Source organism: Podarcis liolepis (genome assembly GCF_965112155.1).
Source record: "Podarcis liolepis genome assembly, chromosome: 1".
NCBI lineage: Eukaryota > Metazoa > Chordata > Lepidosauria > Squamata > Lacertidae > Podarcis > Podarcis liolepis.
Genome location: NC_139554.1, coordinates 57817181 through 57843222, shown reverse-complemented (window position 1 = coordinate 57843222; position 26042 = coordinate 57817181). Strand labels below are relative to the sequence as shown.

Genomic DNA, 26042 nt, shown 5'->3' with positions numbered 1-26042 from the left:
ACGACTTATTGAGTGAGAGTGCCATTGTGGTTTTAGAAATATTTTAAACATGTGAAGGTTGTGCATAAACAAGTATAAAAGCAACAAAACATCACCAACCAAGCTGCTGTTTGTATAGCAAATTATAAAATATCCCATCATGCTTGTTGGGTAAGTTAAACATGTGCTGCAGAACTGAGATTCCAAGGATTGTTGGCAGGCAAGTTAAACAGAACACAAAGAAAAATTGGCACTAGACAGTGAGTGTCTATTATATTATCTGTGAGCTGCAGATCTAGATAAAACATTGTCTGAAATGCTGCCCCATTTAATCCTAGAGTACAATAATACATTCGGACCCGTGATGGGATGTCACAAGACGCTGCTCAGGGTCACTGGACTACAAGGTTACTGCAAGCATTGGCATGAGGAAACTTATGATGAAGTGGAGATTAGGACTGTCCAAATAACGCCTTCTGAACTCTTACCCACCATGTGAAATATGCCTCACTAGAAATACTTCCTTATAGCCATGTTGGGAAGAAAGAATAGGAACCGTAAGTGTATTTGACAGTAGCCAGCAAAAATATGCTTTCTACGGGTGCAACTGGTTGCAAGTTGTGGTGTGGAAACAGAGGCCCATGATGAAAGGGTATGCAGTTCAAATGTCAAGTAGACACTTTTATTATTGAGATAAAAGTCTTACAGATAGGAAAAGATGAAAAATAAGTTGGCAGTTTCATTAGATTCAAAAACTCTGCTATGAAAAGTTGAAGTGCACAAAAGTGATACAAGTTTACAAGTAGAATGAAGCACCACAAAGAAAAACCCACAATGCAGTGACTACAATGTAGTAAACAAGTTTTGCTATTCTACTTTCCATTTTCCCTGATTTATTCGCTCTCTGTTCTCAATGTGTGGTGCTCTCTCTTACAAGGCTATTTGTCAATAGGTATGAAATGACTTCTTTTTGTTCAAAGTATTTCCTACTCCAGATCAGAAGCAGAGCATCTGGATTGCGATCAGCACAGAAGTTAAGCCAAGGACCATCTTACTACCTGCTGTAATTGGGCTGCCATTACACAAATCTTTTTGGCAGCAATGAAATCTGAAGTTTCCAGTCTTGAATTCTTTCTCAACAAAGTCAAATTCACAGTTGGAGTATTTCCAGCACGTAGAGATATTTCTTCCAGTATCTTAAAAAACAACAACACAAAGACAATATTTTATGGAAAGTAGTTTGCTTTCCTGCTGAGCAAGAAAATTGGGGGAGGGGGAGAAGAGTTTAAGAATGTCCATTTAAGTCTTCCATACCTTCCTTACAGTTATTTTTTAAAATATTGCCTATCTGTTCAAAACACGCAAGGTGGCTTTTAAAATACTGTCATAAAAATATAGAGACAGCATCTAAAAAGAAAAAAATAAACCATGTGTTTGCCCCCAAATCTTATTTGAGATATTTTACTTTACAAGAGCTATTTGAAGAAGCAGCCAGCTTCCTATTCCAGTAACAAAGGCAATAGTATCAAGCCAAAGTAACCATCCAACACCCATTTGCTTCTCGGCACAGGGGCAAAGGAGAAAATTAAGGGGAAATGAAAATGTGTACAATAATTTCACATTTAATCCAAGACCTACTTTACTTCTTTAAGTACAGCTGCTGCCGACAAGCTCTGCGCAGCTCTCCCTTTAAAGCAAGAGCTGCGTACAGTGTGTCTGCGGCTCTGGCTGGGTTTACAGGGAGGTGGGAGGAGGGACCGCCATCTGTCCCTCCTTCCGGCTCATTGTAAAGCCAGCAAGAGCCGCGGCTGCTGAGCCGAGCCGGGGAGGAGGGAGGGAAGGGGATTCCGTTGGTCCCTCCCTCCTCCGTGGCTCGCTTTGAAGCAGGAAAGTGGGAGGGGAGCAGCTTACACTTGCGTAAGCAGCTCCTCTCCCACTTTCCTGCTTCAAAGCAACCATGGAGGAGGGAAGGAGGGACCCATGGATCCTCCTCGCTGATCGAGGCTGCAGCGGATTCCCTCCTCCCAGGCTCCCTTTGAAGCAGAAAAGTGGGAGGGGAGCAGCTTACACTCGTGTAAGCAGCTCCTCTTCCACTTTCCTGCTTCAAAGCAGAGGGAATCCCCTCCGTAGCTTGCTTTGAAGCAGGGTGCGGGAGTTCAGTGGGGAAAGAGGGCAGGAAATAGATGCCGGGCAGGAAGACTTTGACCAGTGGAAAGTCCACCTCAGCCTCCCCAGATTTCCACTGAGACAGCCAGGCATGGCCATAAGAGCTGGAAACTTGCATGGGCTGTTTATTTAAAGACAAAAACATGCACTCATGTGAAAGAAATCCTCCCAGGTTCCTGGACACAACCCACACTTGATGTTCACACAGGTTACATGGATGGCATTGGCAGCTGGAGGAGCAGCATGGTGAAAGAGCAAATCCTGGTTTCAAGCTGAAGATCAGCTCTTTCCCTCCCCCCCTTAATTCAGGATGCTACAGTTTACAGATGCTGTGTCTGCCTGCCCTTTCCCCTGAGCTGTAAAAGCACCTTCAAGAGGGTGATGGGAGGTGACACAGTCATCTTCCAGATGTGCAAAGAACCACCCTCTTGACACTAAAAGTGACAGCAGGCCTCACGCCCAGATCTGAAGCATAAATGGGAACCTAGGAAGCTGCCTTATAAGGAGTTGGATCCACTACTCCATCTAGCTTAGTAATGTCAACACTGACTGGTAGCAGTTTGCCAGAGTTTCAGGCCTGGAGAAGCCGGGGATTGAACGTGTGGTGTTCTGCATGCAAAGCCACTGAGGTTACAGCTGTTCCCTTTAAAAACAAACTAAGAGTGTAGTCCCCATGGTTCTGAAGAAAGGGCTAATTTAAACAGGAACAGAGGGACCTTCCCTGTACCACGTCAGGACCCCTCAGCCCATTGAGCTCAGTTTTGTCTTCACTGATGGGCAGAGGCTCACCTGGGTTTCAGGAGACACACCCTCAGCCCTACCCGGAGAAGCTTTCAAGGACTGAACTTGGGATCTTCTCCATGCTCTCCCCATTGAGCTATGATGGCTCCCTCTCTTCTCCTCCCCTCCTCCTATGCAGGAGGCCTATCTTGGCTTGTCATTATAATGTATATATGTCAAGGGCTTTGAGATGCATATAAAATCAGGCTCAGCATTATTAACTGGACTTAGATAATCCATGGTTCCCCTTCCTTCCCTCCTCTGAGGCTCGCTTTAAAGCAGCAAAGTGGACAGGAGCCACCCGCTTTGCTGCTTTAAATAGTTTAGTACAACATTTGATTCAGAATATTTTTTTCATGTTTTCCTCCTCTAAAAACTAGGTGTGCCCTATGGTCAGGTGCACCCTATGGAGCGAAAAATACGGTAATTTGAAGAAAAGGCCTCACTTCAGTGAGTTGGGAGGAAAAAATGCATAAAATACAAGTGCTGACCATAATGAAGTAAAGAAAATAGTTCTTTTAAAATTGTACTTAATCACAAGTTACACATGAATCAGATAAGGCAGCATACTTACCCAACTTTACCAATATGCAAGAATCAGTATCACCCGAGCATGTGACGTTCGTTTTACATGGACCTATACCATTCAGACACTGATAACATTTTAAGGCAGCTCCTAAATGAAAGAGGGGAGGAGAATAGAAGATGGTCTTATTGCAGGCTTCCATCATGAAACTAGATTCCTGGTAACAAGCTTGAACTACAATATTGATGTAGAAATAATTAAAAGTTAAGTTAAAAGTGTTTAAGTGTACCGCAAAGGCATATCAGATGTCACAGCTCATCAGAGCACATACTGCTTTAGTAAAGATCATGCCACCTTACCTGGTTGCTATGTAAAACTCCCCACCACCACCTAGTTCACTTTAACAGTAACAATAGAATTCATCCTTAAGTTGCACTCTGAATGATGTCTGTTGTCCTTCCAACAGGGGAAGCTACAATCCTCCAGAGATTAAAGTAAAGGTAAAGGGACCCCTGACCATTAGGTCCAGTTGTGACCGACTTGGGGGGGGGGGTTGCAGCGCTCATCTATCTCACTTTATTGGCTGAGGGAGCAGGCGTACAGCTGGTCATGTGGCCAGCATGACTAAGCCACTTCTGGTGAACCAGAGCAATGCACGGAAACACCGTTTACCTTCCCGCTGGAGCAGTACCTATTTATCTACTTGCACTTTGACGTGCTTTCAAACTGCTAGGTTGGCAGGAGCTGGGACAGAGCAATGGGCGTCCGGGGGATTCGAACCGCCGACCTTCTGATCGGCAAGCCCTAGGCTCTGTGGTTTAACCCACAGCGCCACCCGCATCCCTCTCCAGAGATTACTGGACTTCAAAACCCATCAGTCCTGTCAGCATAGGCAAAATATATGAGATGTGGAGTCCAACTACCTCTGGAGGAACATCCCTGCCTGTATCATTGTATTCTATAATAATAATAATTTATTATTTGTACCCCGCCCATCTGGCTGGGTTTCCCCAGCCACTCTGGGCGGCTTCCATAGAAACAAAAAATACAGTAAAATATCACAGATTAAAAGCTTCCCTGAACAGGGCTGCCTTAAGATGTCTTCTAAATGTGAGGTAGTTATTTCTCGCTTTGACATCTGATGGGAGGGCGTTCCACAGGGCGGACGCCACTACCGAGAAGGCCCTCTGCCTGGTTCCCTGTAGCTTTGCTTCTCGCAATGAGGGAACCGCCAGAAGGCCCTCAGCGCTGGACCTCAGCGTCCGGGCAGAACGATGGGGGTGGAGACGTTCCTTCAGGTATACTGGGCTGAGGCCATTTAGGGCTTTAAAGGTCAACACCAGCACTTTGAATTGTGCTCGGAAACATACTGGGAGCCAATGTAGGTCTTTCAAGACCGGTGTTATGTGGTCTTGGCGGCCGCCCCCAGTCACCAGTCTAGCTGCCACATTCTGGATTAATTGTAGTTTCCGGGTCACCTTCAAAGGTAGCCCCATGTAGAGCGCATTGCTGTAGTCCAAGCGGGAGATAACTAGAGCATGCACCACTCTGGCGAGACAGTCCGCGGGCAGGTAGGGTCTCAGCCTGCGTACCTGGTGGAGTTGGTAGACAGCTGCCCTGGATACAGAATTGACCTGCGCCTCCATGGGCAGCTGTGAGTCCAAAATGACTCCCAGGCTGCGCACCTGGTCCTTCAGGGGCACAGCTACCCTATTCAGGACCAGGGAGTCCTCCACACCAGCCCGCCCCCTGTCCTCCAAAAACAATACTTCTGTCTTGTCAGGATTCAACTTCAATCCATTAGCTGCCATCCATCCTCCAACTGCCTCCAGGCAATCACACAGGGCCTTCACTGGTTCTGATTTGAAAGAGAGGTAGAGCTGGGTATCACCTGCATATTGATGGACACCCAGCCCAAACCTCCTGATGATCTCTCCCAGCGGCTTCATATAGATGTTAGAAAGCATGGGGGAGAGGACGGAACCCTGAGGCACCCCACAAGTGAGGGCCCAAGGGTCTGAACACTCATCCCTCACCACCACTTTCTGAACACGGCCCAGGAGGAAGGAGCGAAACCACTGTATAACAGTGCCCCCAGCTCCCAGCCCCTCTAGACGGTCCAGAAGGATGTTATGGTCGATTGTATCAAAGGCCGCTGAGAGATCCAGCAGAACCAGGAAACAACTCTCACCTTTGTCCCTAGCTCACCGGAGATCATCAACCAGCGCGACCAAGGCAGTTTCAGTCCCATGGTGAGGCCTGAATGCCGATTGGAAGGGATCCAAATGGTCCGCATCCTCCAGGCGTGCCTGGAGTTATTCAGCAACCACGCACTCAATCACCTTGCCCAAGAATGGAAGATTTGAGACTGGGCGATAGTTGGCCATACTGGCCGGGTCTAAAGATGGTTTTTTAAGAAGTGGTTTAATGACCGCCTCTTTCAGCGGATCTGTGAATGTTCCCTCACAGAGGGAAGCATTCACCACCCCGCAGAGTTGTTTTGAACAACTTTATGTAATTTTATTGTGTGTCATCACAGGTTTCCCATGGAAAGGAAAAAAGGAGTTATAAATTTGAACCAAATAAATAAAAATAGTTTGTGGCATTAATGCAAGGCTTTTCTCATTGAGGGGACCAAGTATAATCTAGTATGTATGCAAAAGAGCCATATGAAGAAGTCTGTTCTAGAGTTCCCGATTCAATTCTAGAAGATCTGACTACAATGCAGCTGGAGTCAGCACAAACCAGTTTCAACAGCAATACCGCAAGTATAATATCACAAGTATAGATTAAGCTATAAGCCATAAGCAGTGGCTGGCATCTCTGAAGAACTACCTATCTACAAAGGAAGAACCTACCACATCCCAGTAGGTTTGCCTCCAGGAGTCAAAATTAAGCAGTCCATGGCCTACTAGAATCATAGCGCACCAGAAACCGCCCCCCATATCTATTACTCTTTAGGGGAAATACCAGCAACAACTGTTCAAGTCCACATTTCTCTCCCAGCCCCTGAACCCCTTTTTGTGAAGCCCACCTCCTCTGCTCAGTGCCTTGCTCTAAGTTCGCAATATTTTTAATAGCGCACTTGCATACTTACCAAAGTGGCTGAACAAAGTCAGAACAAATGTGGCGATCAAAACGGTGGTAACAAGCGTCTTCATCTTCCAGTTATTATTTTTCCAGCCTTAGACTATAAAGCAAAAACACACGTTTGGTTGGTACTGGATGTTCTGAAGCAACAATTCAATGTAGCACTACGGCAACTGTTCTGTCAGCAGAATCTTTTCAACTTGCCAGATGGAACAATCTCCTATCTCCTCCCATCCTTGAGCTGTTCTGGAATCCTCCGAACCCCCACCAGAGCCAATTTCAGAGCATTTTGTTGGAGGAAGAGAGGCAAGCCCAGCTGTTAGTGGAAAACCTTGTGCAGACTTCCACTACAGCAACCAACCAACCAACCAACCTGCACAATACCACAAAAGCAAATGTCACCAGCCTTTGATAACATGCCTCACAATGAGCAAAATGGAGGCATGTGCTTTTTTGTGGGGCGCAACACCCATTTCTGTTTGCTTAACAGAGGTCTTACACAAGAGTGAAATTTGCTTGCATCTCTTAAATTGTGGGCAAATCCTCCCAATTTCTACACCAAACTCTCATTGCCACCCGTTAATGAGACCCCTTTACCCAGTGATGCACAACCACTCCAATCCCTCTTTGGTGTCAATAACTTTATTTGCAGCCACAATTCTATTTGTTTTGGCAAATCGTAGTTTAATCAAGCTGTTCTGGAGCAAGGAAAAAGTAACAGCACTAATGACAAGGCCAAAACAGCAGTCTTGCGCAAATCTGGTAACACTGAAAATGTGTGTTGCAAAAAAAATTATGAGGACTGGCATGTCACCCATTTTCTATATGCACTATCCTATGTTACCATAGGGGCAGAATGTAAGGAGACCAATTGTAGTTCGAGCCAGAGTCAGAGACAACTAAGTCTTGGCTTGTCCCCCACCCTCATCAGGCTAGAATGCCAACATTGAGGTGGAGGAAATGGATAGCCAGTGCCACCCTCTGGGCTGGTTCTAAGTAAGGAGGCAGGTGAGCGTTGACTGAAGTTGGGGTAGTGCCCCATTTGCCCTCATGGACCAACCTCCTCTGACCAAAGAAATCTAATAGCATATCATATATGGATGAATCTTCGGGTAAGGAAAATACAAAGTGGCTGTTATGTACAAAATTATAATCTCATGTACTGTAATCAAGTACAACTTATTTAACCATTGCTGAATACTATATTGGACCACCTAAACTCCACCAGTTTAAACACCCCACCTAAACACCACTAGTAAAAGCTTATTGCATAAGCATAGTTGTCCTAACTACTTGGCCTGCTGGCTTGAGAAGAATGTATCTACCAATGGAAACCCAGGAATGGAAACAAGCTCCTTAGTTCTTGGATTCACAGCCAATATATAGGATCCAGGAAATTCAAAACTGAGGATTAGCCCAGGTGAAAATCAAAGAAAAATGTTTCTTTACTAGCAGCAAGAATGGAATCTGAAAGCAATGTTTTTCCTCTGTAGACAAAATATACCACAGCACAAAAGACATCAGGAAAAACTTTGTGTGGAAACAATGAAACTAAGATTGAATCCAGAGGATAAAAATAAGACTACTCTGTTCCCAAACATCCAAAAATCTGTTTCCGGTTTGATGACTTGTTGCTTTAATTCTCTTTTACACTCAACTAAAATTCATTCTGTAGCAGTGACAAGACGAGAAAACTGCAAAAACGGTTTCCGTTATTTATGGGCTTGATGTGGTATCAAACCTTATCACCCAGCACCGCTAGCTGCATGGAGTAACAAAGCTCTTTTCTTCTTAAAACTGGTGTACCCTCTTATCTGGACTGCGGTCTTATCAGTATTTATACTTCTAACATAACATTTCTGCCTGTTTGACACCTCAGTCAAAGCTTCTTGGCCAAAGTTTCCTTCCTCCAGTTTTGCTTTCACAGTGCCTACAGACTGGACCAGAATTGAACTCAGCAATGCAGCTCATTCCCTTTTTTGGTTGCCATTTCCCCATACAACATTTCCCCATACAACAGTTCACTTTGAAGTAATAACAAAACAGGATGAATTCCTCTCCAACGGAAGAGGTGCTCCGACATGTTAGTGTGTCGGCTGCAGTGTGTAGGTGTGTTGCGCGAATGCTCAGGGTGCTCCTCCCAGGGCTGGAAAGAGTTTAACCTCTGGTTTGCTAGTAAAACTTAATTACTGTTTTGCGAAATGATGCATGTCACCAACATGGAAAGTCTGGAAAGCTCTGCTCTAGAGGCCCAGATGAAAAAATCAGCCAGGAGCCAGGGGCCACACCCGTACATATTCCTCAGTAGGCAGCAAACTTTCCACAAGCAAGTAGGGTTAGGTCACACCAGGCTGGGTCTGCAGCACCTTCGTGTAACATTTTGCCTTGTGAAATGTAGGGTGCTATTTTACACCTCCCCTGTTTCCTCTTGTTAAATTTCATACCTTTACAATAACATTCCCCCCCCCAGGAGAATAAACACTGGTGAGAGCCAGTGTGGTGTAGTGGTTAAGAGCAGTAGTCTCGTAATCTGGGGAATCGGGTTCGATTCCCCGCTCCTCCACATGCAGCTGCTGGGTGACCTTGGGCCAGTCACACTTCTCTGAAGTCTCTCAGCCCCACTCACCTCACAGAGTGTTTGTTGTGGGGGAGGAAGGGAAAGGAGAATGTTAGCCGCTTTGGGACTCCTTAAAGGGAGTGAAAGGCGGGATATCAAATCCAATCCAAATCCAAATGGCAGGAGGTGTGCACATTACAGGTTCCTACTGCGAGATATAGTCAGGTAGGTACCTCAAAGACCATCGCTAAGTAGACAAGCCACCGCCTCTAGAGACCGAGACAGACTTCCATTATTTCCCCCCAACTCCCAGTGCAACCGATCCGGATCATACAGAAATGTAGCGAATCAGTTCCCCACCAAGGCCCTGCGCATGGGCGTAGCCAGGATTTGCGGGGGGGGGGGGCAGCAAGCTTTTGTTGGGGGAGGACAGAGCCTCAGTTAAGCACTTTGATTGCTTTATTGATTATTTATATTTAAGGCTACGCCTATGGCCCTGCTCATGCGCCGGAATGAGCAACGAGCTTGGAAGGGTCTTATATACGACAAGCCATTTATTATATAAATAACGATAATGATCTCCAGCGTGGCGGAAACCTCTCCCCCAGCATCTATAGGCGCGCATTTCCCTTCGCTTCGTACCGCGGGAGGGGGGGGGGAATCGGCGCCGCGTCCCCCAAGCCCCGCGCTGAAACCGGGCATTGCTGTGCCTGCCTCGGCTTCTCCGCGAGACCGGCCTGCTAAGTGGGCAGCTATTTCGGTCCCACTCCCGCTCCCGCTCCCGAATGCCTTCCACGCGCTTTCCCCATGACGACCCGCCCACCTCCCGGATCCGCCCAGGGATCCGACCCCATTCGCGCCGCTCGCATCTTGCAACGCGGTGCGCAAAGGGACAGAGTGAAGGCGCTGGAAAGACTGGAGAAGAAGCCGCGGGAGTGTCGCTGATGATCAAGAAAACCCTGGCGGAGAAAAGGCCCCTTGCACTCACCCCTCCTCGGCTGCTCCGTGCTTCTATCTGCACACGCCTCTCAACTGCTCCGCTCGGCCCTGGGAAATTGTTCTTTTATACTGTATAGCAAAGGCCAGCCTCGGTTTAGCCTCATTGGCCGAGGGCGGGATTCCTGATTGGCTTACGGGCTAGCGGGGAAGATGACGTCATGGGTTAACTAGAGGGAACGGCTCGGTTGCCAGTAAATCCAAAACTGTCTTTGATAGGAATTTGCAGTTTAGGACTCCCATTAAAAAAGGGGCGGGGCTGTAGTTTGTTACAGGTGCTGGAAATTGTAGCTCGGCGAGAGGTAAATTATAGTTCCCAGGATACCTGGGGGACTTTATATGCTTTAAATGCATGGTACACAGCCCCTCTCTGTCACTGCTGAGAGAGAGGTAAATAAACGCTACTGATGGGCATAGCGGGGGGGGGGCAACTGCCCCCTCCTAAATCAAGTCAATCAATAAAAATATTTAACTAAATGTAGAAACCGTAGAAAGAATTTGAGAGATTTTTTTCTGAGCACTTGGGGTCAAAAGAAAGTAATTCAAAACAACTGTTATTGAATATTCCGAATCTGCCAGATAGATCCTAGATCAAATATCACCTGCTAATTATTGCTCAGCTGCAGCGCCTGGAAATAGAAAACGGGATGTTCTCTATCCAATTCAGCAGATTCCCCGCCGCTTCCTCCCTCCCCCGAGTAGGGTTTCAGTTTTAAGATCCGTATCTGAGTCTGCTGAAGGACGCTCTGCGTCTGTATTTTATGTTGAAGCACAGCTGGGAACCCGCCTACTGAAAACCAAATATCCAAAGGAGAAAATGGCTATCAGAGGAAAAAATCACCAGCCAGAGGTTTCTCGGTCGTTATTTAAACAGGTGCCACGTCGGAAAAACTAAAATGTGCGCACTGCTACTCCACAAAGTCAGTTCTGAGCACTGCATCCCTGAATTGTAGCGGCGGCCCCTTTTAGATGGGGTGTGTGAGAAGTTCAAGGCTGGCCACGTGGCCATAAAGGAAGACACACCTCCCAACATTTTGCGCACTGGAATAAACAGTCTGGCAAATTCTTGTGAAGGTTCAGTGGGCTGGGCTTGATCTGCACAATAAATGTGCTGTTATAGGAGATTGTGAAATGGAGGGAGAACCTTCAGACATTTTTAAATATGCAGACCGCATGTTTTATTGTACATATTAATGGGGTATTATTTAAATGTTCTGATGAATTGTTTATATTAATAATGTGTGCATTTTACAGGGACTGAGTTGTGGAGTTTATTGCTGGGATAATATTGTGTCTAATATGACATTGCCATTTAGTAGGTATTCATTAGATACAATTGTACCTGGCTCAGTTTGGGGTCCATTTCAGCTGGTCCTCATCACCTGAGGGTACTGTGAGAGGGAGTTATTTCACTTACCTGGGCGTAAATCCTGTTGCACTTGGTGAAACTTGGTTCTGAGAAGACATGTACAGTATAGGTTTGCTCTGTTAAACATCAAACCTGGGTGGGTGCGTATCGTCATTCCCTGGCTTACTTGCTTACCCCCTTTGGCCTGCAGCACTTCTAATTTCTTTTGGCACTATATCATTGTCCTATGTTCTCCATGAGAGGCTTAGGGGGTGTTGCTACTTTTATTTTCTTAAATAAAATAAAAAAGGTAAAAGAAAATCAAACTGTCTAGATTCCTGCTCTTGCATAGTGGTTTTGATCGCCCAGTGGGTGATCAAAACCACTATGCAAGAGCAGGAATCTAGACAGTTTGATTTTCTTTTACCTTTTTATTATCTTTAACCAGCAGAATAGCAGGTTTTTACATTGCCATTTACACTTCATACTTGCACAGGTAGCTAGTTACCCTTGCCTCTTTGGTGATATCTTGTGCAGCCATAACAGAATCTTGTTGTGTCTGTTCTTCTTCTGACTTGGGGCTCTGCTAATCTTCTGTTTCTTTTTTTCTTCAAACCAGTTAGCAATAACTGATTCCCAGGCTTGCAGCCAATTTTCACCACATTCCATATCTGTATCTTTTTCAAAGCACACAATATCTGTGTCCTTCCTTATTCTGGCTGGTGTGATGCTCTTTCTCTCTCTCTCTCTTTTACTGGGAAAATGGCTTTATAAAAAATTATTCAACCCCTTTTACTTACAAGAAGCATGCCTGTTTGTTTATCTATACTAGATTATTTCATTCACATTCATTCACAAAAGGGCAATCCTTGGGGATAAAGATAGGGTCATTTCAGAGCTTGTTAGGAACAAGTTGAAGAACATGGAGAAAGAAAACTGATTGCTAGGGAACTCACTGCAACTATGCCGATTTATATAACTCAGATGCTGTGGTGCTTAGGCTACAATCCTAGGCACACTTTCCTGGGAGTAAGCTCCGCTGAATTTAATGGGACTTAACTCTGAGCAGATGTATATAGGAATGCTCTGCTAGCAGCAACTGAGTCAGGTTCAAAGTGGGGCTTAAAATAGGGCTGTAGTGAGCCCTCAGTCTCAAGTTGGGTGCCTACGTGCAAGTCACACATTCCTGTACCTTTAATAACTGTGCAGGAGCAGGAATTTCAGCAGGTGTAGCTTATCAGGCAAACTACACCTGCTGGAATTCCCTCTGATACTGTTAAAAGTTTAGGAGCCCCTGTCATCTTTTGCACCTAGGCATCCTAAAGGGATTTTTATTTTCTTCATCCTGTGGATTTTCCCCTGACCCCTCAGCTCCTTCAGCCTGGGGTTGACCCAGCAAACACACACACACACACACACACACACACACACACACACAAACACACAACTTCCATATTGCCTGGCAACAGGCAACAGATCAACTGTTTTGTGCCTCCCTGCCCCTTTAAAAATGTGCTGCCTGAGCATTCTTTATATACTAAAACAGCCTTTGCCAACTTGATGACCACCAGATGTTTGGATTTTTTCTTTTAAAAAGTCAGACTAATTAGATGCAAAATTATTCACAAAATGTATATATTATGCACGTAATCATGTTTGTGTCAAGCTGTATGCAGTACTGGCTCTGGTAGAAATTTTGGTAAATCTGGCAACATTTCTACTTTCATTGGAATCTTTATTAGAAAAAATATTATAGTTACATATTATTGTAGTCAGTGCTCTTTTTTCAGGTGGTACTCAAAGGTATGCAGTACTGACACCTTTTTGTTGTTGTTAAGAAGTGTGCCACTTGCTGTAACAGCTTCATGGTACCAGCAGCTATTTTTCTAGAGAGAAAAAAGCACTGATTGTAGTGAGCTAATGGGTTTCACTGTGCCCTTAGGCATTTGTTGGACTCTTCTGGAAAAATTTCAGAAACCTTGCTGCTTTCAAACAGTGTGTCAGTGCTGCATAAATGCTTTGTGTGTGCAGCATAACCATTGACCGCAGCATAATTTTGCTGCTATTTGACAATGCTGCCAGCTGTGTATTATTTTTTTCACTGGACATTTGTTAAAAAAAGATTATAACAGAACATAGACATGTAATCAGTACAGGATAATGTTTTGATTCATAGTTGCTATAGGCTCTATGTGGCCTACACTCTATAGGAAATATTTGAAAAGCATTGGGAATATGAACAATTATTCCCAAATGTAGGTTATCCAAATGTAGGATTGCAGAAATATGACCTTTCCATTCATATACATTATGCTTCTTAAAAAGTGCTTTCACTGTCCAAGAGTCTTGGAGAAGGGTAGCCAATGTGGTGCCAGCCAGATGTTTTGGACGGCAATTCCCAGCCAGCATGTCCATTGGTCAGGGCTGATGGGAGCTTGGGGTCCTTATCAAGCAAAGGACATCACATTGTCTACCCCTGATCTTGGCTATTGCTTCAATGCAACACAACTTGGAAAGGGGACACAGCTTTGGTATGAACATAGCATTGGTAGAACATCTGTTTTGCACACAGAAGGTGTCACCCCTGGAATCTCCAGGAAGGGCTGGAAAGAGGCCCTGTCTGAAATTCCCTTGCCAGTTAGTATAAACCAGCCTTTCCCAACCTGGTCCATCCAGATGTTTTGGATCACCCATCATTTCTGAATTTTGCCTGGGCTGTATGGGACTGACAAGAGTTGTAATCTAAAACATTTGGATGGCCTCAGGTTGGGGGAAGTTGGTACCAAGCTATATAGACCATTGCCAAGGCTTCATAGAAGGCAGCTTCTTATGTTCCTAATTTCCAAACAACCACACATTACACAGAAGTGTGTTTTATTTACTGTTTTATAGTTGTTGTTTTAAAAAATAACCATCACCAGTCATGTTCCAAGTGATTGAACAGTTTGTTTAACAAATCCATGTTGATGAAACATGTATTGTGTATAAATGGAAAATGTGGCACTATCTGCGTACAATGGCTGAAAATTAGATGTGTGCTATCCTGGAGTGAAAGTTAACGGCAACTAAAGTTTTTGGGTGGGGAGAGAGAGCTTTTTGTCCCTACAACTAGCCCATTACCACCTGAAAGGATACACACACACACAAGAATAACATGGAAGACCAATGCATGGAAGACTATTGCAGAAGAAAAAAGAATTCTAAAAAGTAGCTACTGTCTATTCAATGGGTGTAATTGTAAACAAAGCCAATGTGCTCTTTATAGCAGGGATCAAGAACCTGTGGTTGCCCTGAAGTTGTTACACCATCAGTCCCAACAAGCATGGCCAGTGGTCAGGACTAATGGGAATCTGAATTCAACAACATCCAGAGGGCCACAGATTCACCACCCTTGCTATATACATAGTATATAAGCATTATTCACAGTAAATGCATTTATTGCAATTCTAGTAGTATATTGGCAGTTTAAAAAACATGGCAAGAAGTGCATTGTTTTTTGAATGACTATAGAAAGAGTAATAACTATAGGCCGTCATATAAACCAGCTAATAGTAGGCTAATGCGTTTCACATCTGATTACAGTATAAAGAGCCTTCCCTCATTGGACAAAGTCTTCACACTAAACTCAAAGTTGAAATGTCATTAGGCTGCAATTCTAAATGCACTTCCTGAAGGTAAGCTTCATTGCTATATGAGGGAATTGCATGAAAGTCTGCTATAAGGATCAGGAAGTAAGTGTTCAAACAGCAGATATAGGCTACTACACGTTTAACAGCAAGACTTCTGCAAATGAAACAATGATACAAGCATTTTGCTGCAGTGTTTTAGCATTTTAAAGCTGAGCAGTGGCAGATTACTCACCACCACTCCGGATGTTTATATAAGACTTTGACCAAATCAAACTACAGTACCAACAACATTGTCATCAACACAAGCTGCCTGTGAATCTAGTTGACTTACAGTCTAAGAAAGGGTCAGGGTATGTTCTTTTCAGCGAAGAGAGGGCAGCTGCCCCCCTAAATCAATAAAAATACATAGCTAACTGAGGTTCTGTCCCCTCCAACAAAAGGCCTGCCCCTCCTAACAAAAATCCGGCTATGCCCATGGACCAAGGGCTGAATTTTCTCCTTCCAGGGACAGCATGTCAATGGTGAGCAGGGCTAGAGACCAAAGGGATCAGTAGACACAACCCTTTTCTTTATAGGGCAGGCTTCTATGTGCATCATATCCATCGAAGGAAGCAGGAGGCATTATCACAGGTCAAGGACCCATTCCAGCTTCGAGGAAGGCATGGAGTAAGGATAGGGAGAGTCCCGAGGGCGAGATAAAGAGGCTGAGAGGGCAGCAATGGACTGAGAAGGACTGGCGGAGCCACCGTGGCATCCATTGCCCTGCCACTTATGTCAGTCATGGTGGAAGTGGGGGGCGGGCGGGAGAGGCAAATTGCTGCGTGCCAGACGGGAGCAGCAAGCAGACCCAGATTGGGCCCGATGCCGTCAAATGACAGCAGGAGGACTTGCATGGGATCCCAGCTGGCTCCGCTCCTCCCAGAACGCCAAATTTTGGGGCTTACTGTGGCCTACCACTGGTGAGGATCCCACCAGTAGTACTTCTGCCCACCCATTCAGCAGGCAGAATGGAAAGCTCTGCACCAGCAGAGGGACTCTGTAATCACTGGCAGGGCTAGGCAGAGAGACACTGCTGCCCAGTCTGAATTTCCCCCAGCCTGGTGCCAAGGGGGTTTGGATGCTAGTCTAAGCCCAGTAAGCTTCATGTCTTGGTGTCAATTTTTTCTTGCCGACTTAATTTTGATTTTATTGGGAATTCCTCTACTCTGCCATCAAGCACCTAGAAATGTAATGTGCCGTACAAATAGGGATGATTTACATATTAGGTCCATTAAGTAGATGGCTCTTTGCATACAGTTCTCTTTTCATCTCTGCAAGTGTTGGATATGAAAGATTCCAGATAGCTAAGAAAGAATGTGTTTGTTTCTACATAAGAACTGCCATCTGGAGCAGGTTAAAGCAGCCTCCCCCCCGCCCCCCCCCCCGGCTGTTGACCAGCCCTAAGAATCATGGAGTTGGCTCAGTTGCTAAAGGACATCAGAATACACTGGCTGAGAACATTTTATTACAGAATGGGTTTCTCTCATTCAGGAGTGTTTTCCAAGTTATCTGAAAAGGGGATTTTAACCTGTCCTGGCAGCTCCTTCTCTTTTGTGTATCTGAATACTTTTCTGGTTTAAGACAATGCACCCCTTCTCCAAATGCTGCAGACATATCAACTAAAAAAAGGATGGAAAAGTGTGATGTGTATAGACAACACATTTTTAAAAGCTCCACATCACAGGAACATCATCCAAATCACAGTCATTGCAGAAATGGCTAGAGGAACTGTACTGACCATGGTGTTTAAACTTTTGTTGCAGAGGTCTCTTTGGCAACAAAGGAATCTAAAACTGTCAGCGTTAAAGTAATTGGCAACTTGTTCTGTGGTACACTGTGACATTTTCCAGCAGCTATAGGTTCTCAAATGCACTGTAAAAGAAGAAAAAAGAAAAATGACACCCCAAAATAAGCAATTGAAAACTTGTCAGCTTAAAATACATTTGCTCTCCGTTGATTTTTTTTAAAAAAACAATGTTTAACAAAAGCTACTAATTTGATAACTTTATAAGGATACCATAACTTATAATATGGTTTATATGGTAAATAAGGAAGCTTTAAAAAAAATAACCAAATGTCTCAGTACTTTGCAGTACAGTGGTGCCTCGCAAGACGAAATTAATTCGTTCCGCAAGTCTCTTCGTCTTGCGGTTTTTTCGTCTTGCGATGCACGGTTTCCCATAGGAATGCATTGAAAATCAATTAATGCGTTCCTAGGGAAACCGCCTTCAGACCAGGTCCGGGGACAGTCTGTCCCCGGACCTCTTCTGAAGGCTGGGGGAGGGGACAAGGGCTTTTCTTCCCACCCCCAGCATTTTAAAAAACCCTGGGACAGCGGAGGACTTCTCCGCTGTCCGGGCGATCTTAAAATGCTGGCGGGCGGCATTTTAAAATCGCCCCGGGACAGCGGAGGACTTCTCCGCTGTCCGGGGCGATTTAAAAGCCCCTGGGAAGGCAGGCAGGGGGGACAAAGACTTTCGCCCCCGCCCGCCTTCAGAAGGTGTTCCCGCCCCCCCACCCCGCTTCGGAGCAGCGTTCCGAAGTGGGGTGGCTGGGGCAGGTGTTCCCGCCCCCCCCCGCCCGGCTTCGCAGCAGCGCTACGAAGCCCGGTGGCTGGGGCAGGTGTTCCCGCCCCCCCACCCCGCTTCGGAGCAGCGTTCCGAAGCGGGGTGGCTGGGGCAGGTGTTCCCGCCCCCCCCCCCCCGCCCGGCTTCGCAGCAGCGCTACGAAGCCCGGCGGCTGGGGCAGGTGTTCCCGCCCCCCCCCCGCCCGGCTTCGCAGCAGCGCTACGAAGCCAGGCGGCTGGGGCAGGTGTTCCCGCGCCCCCCACCCCGCTTCGGAGCAGCGTTCCGAAGCGGGGTGGCTGGGGCAGGTGTTCCCGCCCCCCCGCCCGGCTTCGCAGCAGCGCTACGAAGCCAGGCGGCTGGGGCAGGTGTTCCCGCCCCCCTGCCCGGCTTCGCAGCAGCGCTACGAAGCCAGGCGGCTGGGGCAGGTGTTCCCGCCCCCACCCCGCTTCGGAGCAGCGTTCCAAAGCGGGGTGGCTGGGGCAGGTGTTCCCGCCCCCCCGCCCGGCTTCGCAGCAGCGCTACGAAGCCCAGTGGCTGGGGCAGGTGTTCCCGCCCCCCCGCCCGGCTTCGCCCGGGATCTCTTTTGAAGCAAGCGGCTGCGGAGAGAAGCGCAGCCGCTTGCTTCAAAAGAGGTCCGGGGGCAGCGGGAAGCACTTCCCGCTGCCCCCGGACCTCTTTTGAAGCAAGGGGCGGTAGGGAGAAGCGATCTCCCCGCAGCCGCTCCCTGCGGAGAGAAGCGCAGCCACTTGCTTCAAAAGAGGTCCGGGGGCAGCGGGAAGCGCTTCCCGCTTCCCCCGGACCTCTTTTGAAGCAAGGGGCGGTGGGGAGAAGCGATCTCCCCGCCGCCCCTTGCTTCAAAAGAGAAGACCCGCTGTCCCCGGGGCAAGCTTCATTTTGCGAAGCAAGCCCATAGGGAAATTTGTCTTGCGAGGCAACTCGAAAACGAAAAAACCTTTCGTTTTGCGAGTTTTTCGTCTCGCGAGGCGTTCGTCTTGCGGGGTACCACTGTACTCTTGCATAGATGTAGGGTATAATCCAATTGAATATTGGAATGGATCTTGAGTTGCTCTTTTGTCGCTCATCCCATGTCAAGCAGATAAATCATCTACATCAGATTCTCATGCCACTCCTAGCTTCTACTCATCTCAAAAACAAACCACTTCTTTTTTTAAAAAAGCAACCCTAAACATTGGAATTAAATTATGCAAAAGAAAGAAGCAGATATGTAAAAATATAATATAACCTTAAGCCAGGCTTCCTCAACCTTGGCCCTCCAGATGTTGTTGGCCTACAACTCCCATGATCCCTAGCTAGCAGGACCAATGTTCAGAGATGCTGGGAATTGTAGTCTCAAAACATCTGGAGGGCCGAGGTTGAGGAAGCCTGCCATAAGCTAAGCCCACAGCGGTTCTCAACCTGTGGGTCCCCAGATGTTGTTGGACTACAGCTCCCATCATCCCTGAGCTCTGGCCTTGCTAGCTAGGGGTGATGGGAGTTGTAGTTCAACAACATCTGGGGACCCACAGGTTGAGAAAGGCTGATAAGGATGGGCCCCAAAGGATGATTGTATGAAACGGGCTCTCTGAGAAAAGGGCTTCTCATATAATGCCACTATGCAAATCTATGGTGCGGCTGCACTTTGCATACTGTGTGCAGTACAGATTGCCTCATCTCAAAAAGCAGATCGTAGAGTTGGAAAGTATTCAGAAAGGGCTTATTAGTAGTATAGGATTGTGCTGCAAGAGACACTCAAACCAAGAGTGAGACCGATATACTGCTGCATATTATACATACCAAACCTAATTTGCAAGCAAGCATCTTCTTCGTAGCTACAGGTAAGGTTTGTCCTACACAGGAATGGGCTTTGTTCGCAAGTGTAACATCGGAGTGCATAGCCTGAGATACAAAGGGAGATTTTGTTAAACTAACGAAATATCTATATAGCGTGATAATCTAAAGTATTTTACGTACACTGCCACAGTAAACAAACATTAGGCCAATATGATTACTCACATCATAATGAATATTGGAGGAGGAGAGGAGAGAGGATGGCAGCTTTCCTAATGCCACTTAAATAGTTTGTGGCTAGAGTAAGATTTGGGGACCTCCAGCTCACCTGAGTAGCTGTCGCTTCAGAACCCAATTCAATTTTTGGTAAAAGGAAAACTGACGACACATCACTGCTTTGATCACTACGCCAAAAGTTTCTTTTTTGCTTTTGTTGTTGCTTTACCGTCTCCAATAATAAAGTGTAAAATACTTTTTGCTTTTACAGACCTTATACAGGATATTTTTAAAGGCAGGGTTGTTGTTTTTTAAATTGATCTAGGATTCAACTAATAAGGAAATCTACTCTCCTGTCCAAGTTTGATCACTTTGACACAGTAGTAGGTAATGAGACAAATAGAGAGGAAGAGCCCCCTACTGGACAAAGGATTGAACTGGGCAGCTTTTGGCTCCTGTTGAGAGTTCAGTCTTAAGAAATCAATAGGCTTAAGTGCATCTGCATTATGAATTAGACAATAGTAGTTTGACATCTAAAGACAAATTATTCATTATGTAGAATATCCAGGCAGATATGGTGGAACATTTTGCCTCAACTGCCATCCAACTCTACCTGTTTCCACTAATTGCTGTGAAACCCTCTTCCAGGGACAGAGAAATTATAGCCTCCAGCTCCTATCAGCCATAGCCAGCATGGCCAATGGTCAGGGAAGATGGGAGCTGGAGTCCAAAAGCAGCTGGAGAGCTATGGGTTCCCTGTCCCTGCCATGCTGATTCCTGACTGACTACATCAAAGAAACTCACCTGTCATGTATGATGGAACTAAGCAAATTTCCCATTTTTGGTTCCTGCACATGGGATATGTAAACCCAAGCATATGTGTTAAGCACCTGATAGGTCACTATCACATCACTATTTATTATGTTTTTGCTGATTAACCTGCTGTGTTTCCTAGGCTGTGCATTAAATATAATAATTCAAAGTTTACCAACAAAACAATTATTTGGTGGACACCTCCACCAAAGGACTACACGAAATGCTTGCAAGGTTGCGTGTTGTTCAGGACCATTCCCCATCTTCTCCTCTCAGGCTTTAAAATCCCTTCTGGTTAACTGTATGCCAACCGCTATGTTCACATCAGTTGCTGTATTCTGTACAGCACTTGAACAAATACAACAGGAAAAAACTTTCTATAGGTTTCCATCAAATTTACATCACTGAGCCACTCCCTTCAAGGAGCTTCAAGGCGGATACCTACCAGAACTGCAGGAGACAGTTACAATAATGAATATTGTAAGCAGAATGCTGTTCATTTTGTCCATGGCTCCCCTGGCGTCTAAAAAGAGAAACACACATGAGACTGGCCATAATTTGTTTGCTCTAGTCAAAGCCTCCCATCCAAAGCTGTTATTAGCCTCTAGGAGAGAGAAAATCAACTGAGCCTTGACAAGGAGGCAAATGAACAAAGTTACCTTCTTACATTATTTTTTTTACACTAATACACCCCTCCCTTCCACTATTACATCAGTTTTAATAGTCATAGCTTCCATAGCTTCCCGGGAACTCTAGTTTGATAATGGTGCTGTTTTCAAATTAAATTATGTTATACATTTTAATAAGATTTTACTGTTTATTTATTTGCGTTTAGGCTGCACTGGAAAAGAAGCAGGTAGCAGCATGCTCTGGGGACCCTGCAGGAGGTTTGGAGAAACATGTACAAAAATATTTTTAAAAGAAAACCTAATAGGGGGGAAACAACCCAACTCCAGCCCAGCCCAAGAAGAACTGAGTACTGTATGCTCAGCAACCAAAAATATTGAGTCAGCTTGAAAAGAGAAACAGGAAAGGAGAACTGCAGAAAGAGACAGAGAGGAGGAGAATGGTTGGCTGGCAGTTTAATACTTCAAGGTCAGTGGTAATAGTGGCAATAATTTTAAGACAACAGCCAGAGAAACCAGAAAGCTGGACTGTTCCAAACTTCAGCTCCCAAACATCTTCTGTTTGTTCATACAATCCAAATTTCTGCTGAAAACGTATAACACAGACACTATATGTATTGCTTTTAAAGTGTATTTTGAAGATTATACATTCATACTACCATTACATGCAGTAGATGGCCCTGCAGTGGGTATAGGAGAGAGTAGGGATAGTTTCAATAAGAAAAGCTTGTGTCCATCATGTCTTCCTGAGAGGTTTACAGCTTCTTCATCAAATAGCCACCCAGCTATCTGTTTCAGATCTAGTTTACAAGCATTTAACTCTTCAAAATTTGGGTGGCTGTCGCAGATGTGCACTTGTTCTCTTGGTACGTCTCCTCTTAAGCATCCTGTCTTTCGATTAAGTTGGATAATGGAGGTCTGCAATCAAGATCCCTTTTCCAGGTTTGTATTTTGCAATATAGTACTTAGAATCATAGAATTGTGGAATTGGAAGGGACCCTGAGGGTCATCTAGTCCAACCCCTTGCAGTGCAGGAATCACGGAAAGATGGCCATCCAATCTTGCCTTTAAAACCTCCAGTGAAGGAGAGTCTGCCGCCTTCTGAAGGAGTCTATTGCACTGTTGACAGCTTTTATTGTCAGAAAGTTCTTCCTGATGTTTAGCTGGAATCTCCTTTCTTGTCATTTGGATTCATTGGTTTGGGTTCTGACCTCCAGAGCACTTGTACCCTTGAAGTTTCAGAATAATATATTTAGGGATTGGTGGTACTGAAATAGCAGGCACTTAGAGTATGCTCTCTAAAAGGTTTTTGGTCTGCTTCCACTGTGAAGATGGCCAAGTGTACAGACTTGTGATTTGTTGTTGCTGTTGTTCGTTGCTCTTCCATTTTTATTGTTAATTATTTAACTGAACAAGTAAGCAAACCAAAACAAATAAGAGTGTAAGCACAATATGCAGTGTTATCAACTGCCCTGTAATCCAAGCAGTGATGTGAACATGGTGTCAAGTCAAGTGTCCAGCCCTTCTGCTTCACCTTGAGTTCCCCGCACAACATTCCATGTGTTGATGGTGGCTGACAATTATATTCCCTTTTTAGAAGCATATGCAATAAAGTAGTCCTAGACTTCATTTTTAAAAATGCCTTCTGTATTTTGGTTTGCTAATGCTCTCACTTGTTTTGAAAGGTGAGGCGGTCCAAACATAATTTTTTTAACAACCTGATGGAAAGAAAGGACAGCTACGAAAATATTCTGAATGATCAGTACTGAAGATGCTGGATGCTTTGGAGATCCAGATGTTACTAGCTGCTGCTCCTGCTGCAAACCTGAGGGTAGATATTCATTTGGCACTTTATACAGATCTTTTCATATGCCAGTATTAATCTGTCTTCAACATATGACTGATTTAGATAGGATTCCTGCACTGCAAGGGGGGTTGACTAGATGACTCTTGGGGTCCCTTCCAACTCTAGATTACTACGTTTCTGTGAATACAGTATTGAATTTTGAATAGTATAAAATTTGTACTATATTTTCTAAAATAAAGTGGACTACATGGCAGGGCCATAACATATCACACATACCCTCTCAGCCAAAGTCCTCAGCTCCAAACATGCCATGTGTGTGGATACAACTGCAGGCTTGTTGTTGTTGTTATTTTGAAATAATTTTACAGACTGCTGCCAACTCCCACGTGGAACACCAAAATTTTGGGGTGGGAATTCTGCCTTCTAACATGCTAAAACATACACACAGTTTGCCATACTAACAGCAATGGCTCTAGGGATTCCATTACTTTATGTTTCAGTGATATTTTATGTTCTCAGAGAAAACGACCTGCTCTTTCACACTAGGAAAAGCAATGAGTTAACAGGAAGAAAACATAAAGTGCCTTGATTAAATTTGCACTATGCAGCACCACCATGGCAGGCATACTAAACAGAGAAGAGGGATCCTAATTTGGCGCGTTACCAAAGCTAGAATTATTGGGGAGCAGCAATGTATCAGGTGACCTTAGATCATGGGAAAGGGGACCAGAACCAGGGCTTTGATGCAGGCAGAGCATCCTTTATCTCTCAGCATTGCCTCTGCAGTCTTAGATACGTGCTCCTTCCACGATCCCGAGAGAATTCTCTTTGAGACCCGCAGAAAGCAGCAAGAGGACAGACCCTAGTTAGGACGGTCTCGGACGACAGGAAAGGCGCTTTGGGGCGGGGCTGTTTGATGGGATCGCCTTCTCATGCCAATGGGGAGGCAAAGGTTTGGAAAGCTGCACCAACCGAATGGAATCGCTTCTGAACGGACACAGCAGAAAGCACGGGAGCCCAATGTAGTCGATGCACACCCAACGCCCCCCGCCCGCCACACGCACCATATATCCTGGTGCGAATTCCGACCCCCCACCTACCACCGCGATTTACGAGGCACTCCGCCCGGCAGAGCAATTGAAGCTGCCTTACCCCGGCCATCTAGATCAGTATTGCCTACACTGGCCGGCAGCAGTTCCCCAGCTTTTCGGAAAGGGGGGTCTCTCCCAAGCCTAGTTGGAGAGGATGCTTTCTGCTCCCTACCCTTCCCCGCAAAATTAACCCCTAAATGCAACCTGCTTGGTCTAGGCTCATTTCGCCCCTATCCCTATCCTCTCCGGAGACCCGCCTGCTCTGGGGGTGTCCCTTTCCCACCTTCCAAGCGGGACTGAAGCGATTAAATCCTGAAGCAAAAAACGGAGGGCAAGCCCTTGAAGCCGGCCCTTCGCGCGCCAAGTGCCCGGCCCGCCGCTCACCCTCCTGCCCGCAGCTCGACGCTCCGCCGCAATCTCTCTGCAGCAAAATCCTGGCCCGCCGGTTTCCCTCGCGCCCAGAAGAGCGCGCCGCTTCTTCTCGGGCACCAGGACGCTCCGCCTCCCGCGCGGCGAGGCTGGTCTGCGGCAATGCGGAGAGGCAGCCGAAGCAGCGAACTATAAATAAGTGTTTCAATGATGGGAGCGAGCGAGAGGGAAAAGCGAAAAGAGGGCGGAGCGGAGAGGGCTCGGCCTGTACCTATGAACAGCTGGCCAGGAGGAGCGAGGCCTTGAGGGGGTCGTCGTCAGGGTGGCAAATTGAGCTTGGGAATAAAAACGCAGGCATTGGGGAGCGGAGAAAGGCCACCCGTCAACAACGGGATGGTGCGGCTCCCCTTTGAGAAAGGCTGCAGCATTGGGGACTTTTTAGTTCAAGGAAAAGGCGAGGGAGAGGCAGCACGGTGGGGTTTTAATTTGCTTAAAAGTGCGAAGAAAGTTGATACAGAAAAAAGGTTTTCTCCCTCCTAAGGCTAGAACTCATGGCTAGCCACCGAAGCTGAATGTTAAGACGATTCAGGACAGGCAGAGGAAAGGACTTTTTCCAACTTGAAGGCCTTTGAGAATTAAGACTAATTAGGCTGTGGGTTAAACCACAGAGCCTAGGGCTTGCAGATCAGAAGGTCGGCGGTTCAAATCCCCGCGACGGAGTGAGCTCCTGTTGCTCAGTCCCTGCTCCTGCCAACCTAGCAGTTCGAAAGCACGTCAAAGTGCAAGTAGATAAATAGGTACCGCTCTGGCGGGAAGGTAAATGGCATTTCCGTGCACTGCTCTGGTTCTCCAGAAGCGGCTTAGTCATGCTGGCCACATGACCCGGACTGTACACCAGCTCCCTCGGCCAATAAAGCGAGATGAGTGCCGCAACCCCAGAGTCGGTCACGACTGGACCTAATAGTCAGGGGTCCCTTTACCCTTTACCTAGGCTAAACGCTGCCTCCACATTGAGAACAAACTGGTTCTGAATACTGTATGTATTTGAAAGCAATACAACACCTACATCAGAGACCTTTTTATCCAGATTGCAAAGCTTGTTTTTAACATATATCCTTGCTTCCAGAAAGGATAGAGTAAGGCACATGGTATACAGTAGTACCTCGGGTTACATATGCTTCAGGTTACAGACTCCACTAACCCAGAAATATTACCTCGGGTTAAGAACTTTGCTTCAGGAGGAGGACAGAAATCGTGCAGTGGCAGCGGGAGGCCCCATTAGCTAAAGTGGTGCTTCAGGTTAAGAACAGATGCAGGTTAAGAAGAGACCTCCAGAACGAATTAACCCGAGGTATCACTGTATATCAAATGGGATGCTAGCTTCTGATATTCAAAGAACTTCAAGAACAGTTACCTACTGGGATAAGGAAGATAAGGATGACATGAGGTAGCCTAAAGCATATAAAATGTGCCTGGGCATATAAACTTCAAACCCTTCTCAAGTTGGCTGTATGCTATGCAGTTATGGGAACTGGGAATAGCATGGACTTCAGCATTGTCAGGTTTACTACATACAGTGAAAGTTTCTGTAGAGCTTACTTCCTCCTCAAGTTTAGCACTCAACTGACATGTAAACAAACATATATCGGAAAATA

General features: G+C 45.9%; 2 protein-coding genes across 2 annotated transcripts; both read right to left on the bottom strand.

The window, feature by feature from the left end:
• Positions 1–634: 634 nt before the first annotated feature.
• Positions 635–10243, bottom strand: LOC310689025 (CD59 glycoprotein-like). The gene is made up of 4 exons (XM_083466248.1): positions 10087–10243; positions 6549–6641; positions 3500–3601; positions 635–1175 (listed from the first exon to the last, which is right to left on the bottom strand). Exons 2-4 carry the CDS (start codon positions 6610–6612, stop codon positions 976–978), a joined length of 366 nt encoding a protein of 121 aa, XP_083322374.1. The 5' UTR covers positions 6613–6641; positions 10087–10243; the 3' UTR covers positions 635–975.
• Positions 10244–14310: 4067 nt separating this feature from the next.
• On the bottom strand, positions 14311–24585 carry CD59 (CD59 molecule (CD59 blood group)). The gene is made up of 4 exons (XM_083466288.1): positions 24403–24585; positions 20940–21017; positions 19472–19573; positions 14311–16982 (listed from the first exon to the last, which is right to left on the bottom strand). Exons 2-4 carry the CDS (start codon positions 21001–21003, stop codon positions 16789–16791), a joined length of 360 nt encoding a protein of 119 aa, XP_083322414.1. The 5' UTR covers positions 21004–21017; positions 24403–24585; the 3' UTR covers positions 14311–16788.
• Between the last annotated feature and the right edge of the window lie 1457 nt (positions 24586–26042).

What these genes read in the sequence shown, in the direction of transcription:
- CD59 (XM_083466288.1), bottom strand. Translation starts at nt 21,003, where the DNA reads ATGGACAAAATGAACAGCATTCTGCTTACAATATTCATTATTGTAACT. An exon ending in AACTGTCTCCTGCAGTTCTG is followed by an intron (nt 19,574 to 20,939) that starts GTAGGTATCCGC and finishes TTTGTATCTCAG; the next exon opens with GCTATGCACTCCGATGTTAC. An exon ending in TTGCTTGCAAATTAGGTTTG is followed by an intron (nt 16,983 to 19,471) that starts GTATGTATAATA and finishes CTTCTTTTACAG; the next exon opens with TGCATTTGAGAACCTATAGC.
- LOC310689025 (XM_083466248.1), bottom strand. Translation starts at nt 6,612, where the DNA reads ATGAAGACGCTTGTTACCACCGTTTTGATCGCCACATTTGTTCTGACT. An exon ending in GACTTTGTTCAGCCACTTTG is followed by an intron (nt 3,602 to 6,548) that starts GTAAGTATGCAA and finishes TCTTTCATTTAG; the next exon opens with GAGCTGCCTTAAAATGTTAT. An exon ending in TTGCATATTGGTAAAGTTGG is followed by an intron (nt 1,176 to 3,499) that starts GTAAGTATGCTG and finishes TTGTTTTTTAAG; the next exon opens with ATACTGGAAGAAATATCTCT.